Source organism: Sinocyclocheilus rhinocerous, unplaced genomic scaffold, assembly GCF_001515625.1.
Source record: "Sinocyclocheilus rhinocerous isolate Xijiao unplaced genomic scaffold, SAMN03320098_v1.1 scaffold364, whole genome shotgun sequence".
NCBI classification, from domain to species: domain Eukaryota; kingdom Metazoa; phylum Chordata; class Actinopteri; order Cypriniformes; family Cyprinidae; genus Sinocyclocheilus; species Sinocyclocheilus rhinocerous.
Genome location: NW_015659024.1, coordinates 821529 through 828765, shown reverse-complemented (window position 1 = coordinate 828765; position 7237 = coordinate 821529). Strand labels below are relative to the sequence as shown.

General features: G+C 38.8%; 1 protein-coding gene across 2 annotated transcripts in view; it reads right to left on the bottom strand.

Annotated features, from left to right (window-relative positions):
- The window catches only part of jdp2a (Jun dimerization protein 2a), a 9024-nt gene extending 3218 nt beyond the window's left edge, over positions 1-5806 (bottom strand). Inside the window, exons 1-2 of one of the 2 annotated variants that reach the window (XM_016531843.1) lie at positions 5572-5806; positions 1591-1808 (exon numbers count right to left, since the gene is read on the bottom strand). In XM_016531843.1, coding sequence (XP_016387329.1) covers positions 1591-1785 — 195 coding nt within the window. In that variant the 5' untranslated portion in view covers positions 1786-1808; positions 5572-5806. Of the gene's footprint in view, positions 1-1590; positions 1809-2345; positions 2422-5571 lie in introns of those variants that run through there. The other variant, XM_016531844.1, reaches the window with a different exon arrangement.
- Positions 5807-7237: the final 1431 nt, after the last annotated feature.

Sequence of the window (7237 nt, the reverse complement as noted above, 5' to 3'; positions counted from 1 at the left end):
ATGGTCTACTATTTCAGGTAGATTTTTGAAGTGTGGATCCATGCACACTCTGATGGCTAATATTACCCACAATCCATTGCGCTTTGGCGAATGATTCGGTTGAGAACTACAAACACGAATAAAAAGCATTAAAAACCTACAAATATGGTGGATGTATGCAACCGAAGGTGAAGTAGAGAGGTTTAAATCAGTGGTTCCCAACCCTGGTCCTTGAGGCACCCCAACACTACACATTTTGCATGTCTCCTTTCTATGATGCACCAATTTCAGGTCTTGGAGCAGGGCTGTCCAAACTCGGTCCTGGAGGGCCGGTGTCCTGCAGAGTTTAGCTCCAACCCTAATTAAACACACCTGAACCAGCTAATCAAGCTCTTACTAGGCGTAGAAACTTTCAGTCAGGTGTGTTGAGGCAAGTTGGAGCTAAACTCTGCAGGATACCGGCCCTCCAGGACCGAGTTTGGACAGCCCTGTCTTGGGAGTCGCTACTAATGAGCTGATGACCTGAATCAGGTGTGTTTGATTAAGGAAACATGCAAAACATGCAGTGTTGGGGTGCCTCCAGGACCAGGGTTGGGAACCACAGGTTTAGATAAATGGGTTTGAGTTACTAATAATCAACATTTAACCTGCTAAAAAAAATATTTATTTAACGTTATCTGTGTTATATTTCATCTGCAACAGCAATGTAAACTATTATAAACATCCGTTTGGTCGTTAACTTTTAAATGCATCATTATGCAGAAAATCTGAGCAGAGTTCTCTGCATAAAGACCCGCGGCTCGCAGATCAACGTGCCTCTTCATTTCTCTCCGATACAGTAGGAAGTTATACGAATTGAAATGTGGAGGATGTTATCTGTGACAAGATGATTGACAGGCCAGTTTACAGTGACAGGGTGTGTGTAATTATGCAACAGAGCGCTCCGTTAAAGACGCAATTATATGACATGAGAGTTTGTCCCAAAGCTTGCCTACTTTTCTACTGCACACTCAAAAGCGTGTACTTTTTCTTCATCAAAAGAGTACATACTTTAAGTAGGCGAATTGGGAAGCAGCAAGAGTCTTTTGTTTGAACAGTCCCTTTCTAGCCACTAGATGGAGTCCCTGCAGTTTGATAAGTATGCACAGTATTGTGCCAGATGTGCATACTAAAAATGTGATGTAAGATTTACTTTGAAACTTCATTCAGAAATTTTAATAATAATTACAAAGTAAAGGCAAACAACAGTTAAACATGCTTTTTTTCAAAGTCGAAATGCTGTAAAAATACTCCAATAATCTTTATTCACAACATTTTTACAGTGCATGTGCTGCAGACGTTTGGAAAGCAATATCAAATAATGGAGTGAACAATAAAGCACACAAGCAACACTTAACTCTTTTTAATACACCTGATTGAATCCAGTTGATTAAATCAGTTTACAGCTCCGCTATCGGGTTTGGGTTTCCTGCAGATGAATCATTTAGATGCATATATGAAACAGACTGGCTCACACTGATGTGTACTAGCTCAAGCAAATAATACAACAGTGCTTCTTCCTACAGATGCCTCTAAATGTGTTCCCCCAGCTAAAGGATGAAAGATGCTCACCTCAGCTTTAATAGGGAGCGTCCGCTTGCCCAGCTTCCCCAGTAGATGTAACGGGGACAGCATGGCCCCAAGGTTGCAGAGGTCGGCGTATTTCAGGTGTTCAGTCAGTGTGGTGGCAGAAATGCCCGCTAGAGGGCCCAGACTGGGCAGCGAGCCTGCCGTCACCGAGGGGTCCGGTATCTGTCCCGGCATCATGTCACAAACGCCCGTGACCACAGCTGCAGAAAAGAGCAGAGGCATTTATGAGAGAAGTTGTCTTTTGAAATCTTAATTATTTAAATGTAAATTATATTATTACACTCCGACTGAGGTTAGGGTCTGATTACACACCACTAAGGCCTTTTTAAATAGCTACAAAAATTACCTTAATATGTTTTAGATTATATTCTGTATATGTCTCAACATTTTTGCATTTGCTCTGAAATAGCCTAAAATGGTGATCTCTTTTTAACCAGAGAAACCATCATTTCAGCCAAACAGCCGCTGTGGCCCATTACACGCATGTTTTCTGCGAAGTTTTAACATTTAAGCAATGACAGTCTTTTTCATATAAGCTATATCACAACAACACATAAAAACAGCAATATTTACCAGCATACTATAACATTTTCATTTTAAACATGCCACTGCATTTCTGAATGACGATGCAAAGGAATCAAAGATTTGAATCCGTTCATTCAAACAGTTTGAACTGATTCCCACAAATGAATTCACATTTATGTATTTAGCTGATGCTTTTATCCAAAGTGACTTACAATTGAATAGCAAGAGCGATCTGTCATAGAGCCAACAATATTATCAGTATCCAATGCCACGTTTATCAGAAAGCTAGATTAGGAAATAGAGCAGAATAGAAATTCAAAGGGAGGAAAGAAGCTGGAGCATTGGATTGGAGTTGTGGAGTGGTTAAATGCTGGTGGAAAAGGTGTGTCTTCAGCTGATTCTTGAAAGTTGTGATTGGTTGGAAACTCATTCCACCAGAGAGGAACAGAGAGGGTGAAGGTTTTGGAAAGCAACTTTGTGCATCTGGCAGAAACTCTAATCCAAAACTACTTTATCCAAAGTCATCCATTGCATTCCATGAATACATCAGTTAACATATTAATATATGTGTTTTTTATGAACACATATTTGTTCAGTTGAAACACACAATTTACCAATAAGTCATTTTCTACGTGATAACATTTTTATGTTAAATTCTCGTAAAAGTGAACAAAATAATGCACATTACATATCCAATTGTACTGTAATTGCTTATTTATATGGAGTGAGGAATTGTTCCTGCTTATTAAAAATGAGAGCAAGTTACATTCATCTTACATTCAAGTAGCAAACATCAGATCAGCTGACAGACAAGACTTATCCGAATATGTTTGTTTATTTATATGCCTGTTTATTTTGAATACAGATTTATGCATTTATGAATTTTAGAGGATTGTATTATAATACTAGTCGCATATTGCATTCAAATGAATTTCTGCTAATAATCCTAAATATACTCTACTTTTTAATTACACACATAAACGTATTTTGTGAGGTCAAATGACAAGCTGTATATCCTGTGCAAATTAACAATAAACTTTACAAGCATCCCTAAATTACTTTAAAAATGTCCTGATGAAATAGTATCGCGTTTCGACTGATACGTAGCACACCGCCTTCATTTGACATGAAGAATTTGTCACATTTGTGTACTTAAATTTAATTTGAATTAGTTGCGTCTATTACCAAGATTACCATGCTGTGTGGCGCTAGTTATTGTGGTGATGAAATCTTGTAAAAATCAATCCACCTTCAAGATACTTTGCAATCTGATTCCTGAGACGCCTCTGATTGTTCACGCTTTAGTGTCATCACAATATTTGTTCCATACTATACTATATCAATATGTACCATTAATAGGGAAGGAAATGCTTTCCACATGTTTGTTAGACCTTGAGAATAAATGTAAACTTAACTTTGTTTGTTCACAATTAAACTCCACAAAATATGATACCTTTTAATTTAGGGCCACGTGAAATTTTTATTTTATTTTCCCCTAAATTATTTTTTCCATTTTATCAGATGCTGCACAACAGAACTGTATAAATTAATTTAAAATACCTTGGTTGTATGATATTCTTTAAAGTTATTTTTATTAGTATTATTACTTTGAGAATTCTATTTTAGTATGCAATAGTAATATATTGGTAACACTTTACAATAAGGTTCATTAGTTAACATTAGTTAACTACTTTAGTTAACATGAACTAAGCATGAACAATACTTCTGTGTAAATGGTAATTTCAACATTTACAAAAGCATTATTAAAATCAAAAGTTGTGCTTGCTAACATTAGTTAATGCAGTGTGAATTAACATGAAATAACAATGAACGACTGTATTTTCATTAACTAACATTAACAAAGATGAATAAATACTGTAATAAATGTATTGTTCATTGCTTATTCATGTAAGCTAATACATCAACTAACATTAACTAATGGAACCTTATTGCAAAGTGTTAAAAATATATTTCTGTCATAATTTCTTCAAGTTAAACCAGACTTTTGACGGCTTGTCGTGAAAGTCTTTCGGTTTTACTTTCAGGTTCAGTGTGTGTTTGACTGCAGTTTTTCTCAAAGCAAAAGCTGCTGAAGTGACTCTCAGAGCGATGAAGAGATGAAGTTCATGTGTTCATGTCCTCATATAGTGAGACGCAGACGCTGAAAACACTGCGAGCGTCGCGTGTGTTTGAGTTTGTGTATCAGACGAAACCACAGCATTCATTCGCACAGAGACACGCAGAACATGCAGACTTAAACACATGCACTGACTGACTGTTGTCGCTTTTATCACTGCTGTGTGATAGACTTCAAAAGAAAAGTAATGCAAAGTAGATGATATTTCACAAATCCATGATTTAACGACTTATCTTTTCTAGAATAAAAGTCACCCTCGCATACCAACAAAGCAGCAGCAGGCTTTTGTCATTGGAATCCATCATGCAGATTTTATCAGACAATAATAAAGAACTAACCAATAGCCTACTTTTTTTGCTTTTAAAATAACCAACAGTAATGTTGTATATAATGCACTGCCCATTCTGCACATACAGTAAGATATCCAATATCTCTCTCCACATCTGACAAATGTACGGAACACGAGCACTTACAGACCCTTGGCAAGAGAAGCTACTCTTTTTCCTCTTTTTTTATGTGAAAGGCACAAAACTAGACCCAGACACATTCTCGTTTAAGCCGTGGAGACACAAACTGAGAGCGTCAGCCAAGATCCGCCCGCTACCAATGTTTCCTCCGTCCAAATCTGCGTACTGTTCTCCGTGTCAGCCGAGAGGAATGTGGCCGCAGAGGAACAGGACAATGTCATCGGCCTACATAAGTCCTCCTCAAATCAAAACCTTTCAGATGCAGTGTGCATTTTGTGCATTTCACAAAACAATAAGTTTGAGAGGACATTCTCACAGCCTGTTCGAGTCATGCATCCTCACAGACAGATGAACTGCAGAAAGTGACCAACTACATGAAAGTTCTTCTTGAAGAAACGGCCGGACGATGACACAAGCAATCACTGCCATATGTGAACCGCTGCAAGACACACACAACACTTCTGACTCAGAGGAAGTTTAATTAGTCTTTACTAAGGCAAGCTATCATTGCTCTTACCGAGAGTTAGTCATTTAAACAAATCCCTAACCCCAAGTAGGCTACTAACACGGGCACGTCGCTCATCATGCATCATTTGTGTCACAGATTGATGCCTTAAATTATGTGGCTTGTTAAGGAGAAGTGTGCTTTTACTTTTGTAAGAGAATTTTGCCAGGTGGACGATAAAATGAGTGATAATGTTTCATTCAAGAAGGGACCGAGTCATATCTAGAGACCTTGTTACAACAAATTACAGCAGCCATGAATATTCGGCTGAAAATGTATTTAACATTTGTATGAAATGAAACATATAACACAACACATAAAAACATTACCTGTAATGGAATCTGTTCAATGAAGGCTACTGCAGATGTGCTCATTCACAGCGTCTCTTGTTGTCAGACTCTGGGCCAGGTTTTGTGTGTGTCTTTGCTCCCCATCATGTGCTCTGTTACCCAGTTTCTGTCTCTCGTGTTTTGAGTTCATTGTTCCCAGTTGTTTCCAATGTTGATTGTCATTAGTTCCAGGTATCCCTCGTCTTCCCCTCATCAGTTCCTGTGTATTTAAAGTGTGTTCTGTAGTAGGGCTCCAGCCGTAGAGGCCTAGGCGGGGGCTGGGGTCGCGGCCTTGGAGGCTGCTCTACCTTGGCCTCCGGAACTGCCTGTACCACCATGTCCTCCTGTGTTCCCTGTTCCGCCATGGCCTCCTGTCTTCCCTACTCCGCCATTTCCTCCTGTGTTCCCTACTCTGCCATGGCACCCGGAGCTGGCAGATCTACCATGGTGCCCGCTCTGGAGGCCTCCCGTCTGGTAACCCTGCTCTTAGAGGCCTCCAGAGCGCCCACCCCCCCTCCCCATTGGATGTTGTACGGCGCGAGATGCGCCTTCCGGGTGGGGGGAGTAATGTCAGAATCTAGGCCAGGTTTTGTGTGTGTCTTTGCTCCCCATGTGCTCTGTTACCCAGTTTCTGTCTCTAGTGTTTTGAGTTCATTGTTCCCAGTTGTTTCCAATGTTGATTGTCATTAGTTCCAGGTGTCCCTCGTCTTCCCCTCATCAGTTCCTGTGTATTTAAAGTGTGTTCTTGTTCTTTGTCAGCCGTTGAACGTCATCCTGATGTGTCGAGTCCTGTGATCCCCAGCCTTTGTTTAATAAACCCTTTTGATTTACCTTACTCCGTGTCTCCTCGCTCCTTCGTTCCTGTGTTCCTCGTGTGTGAAACGTGACACTTGTCTTGTTGCTGCTGAAGTGCTTGTGTCCACTGCGGACTTTAAAAAAAAAAAAATTTTTTTATTCAATTACCAATTACACAACTAATTTTAAGCATTGCTTTTCTTTGTAAAATAACTCAATTCCATTGTGTTTGGCATTATGTGCACTCATGTCTTCATCAGGGTTTCTGCTGATCATAAAAAGCATTAATTTGCTTAAAGCCTCTTAGTCTTGGAGCAGAAATTCTTTATATAGTCGTGGCATTAAATGTTGCATTCGCTGCAAAAAATAAATATCATCCTCAGGATTGTTTTCCAGCACAAATATCTAAACATCCTTAAATCAAGATGCATTTACTTGAGATGCAAAATGAAGATATAAAGTCTGGTTATATACGTTTTCGTTTTCAGTTGAAACAGTTTTGGATGACCAAAATCATGGTGTAGTGCTTATTCAATGGTGTTTTTGATGTTGTCAGTGTTTATTATGTTCACACAACGTGGATAAACTATAACAGGTAAATTAAATTTGTGCTGTTTTCAGTTAATGTGTGAACAAACTATCAGTAAACATTATCTGTAGCACACCTGTCATGCAATAATCACAATAAGCTTTGAGCTTTGTTGCTTTTGATATGAAACAAACGCTCAGCTTTGCTGTCAATTTTGTCATGAAATACAAACAATAAATGTGGGTTTGACGCTTTTTAATGTGTCGTAATATTCACTGAGTGTCTCAGTGGCTGCACAATTAATCGAATATATTATTAAAAAGTTTATATAAAAAGGGCCTT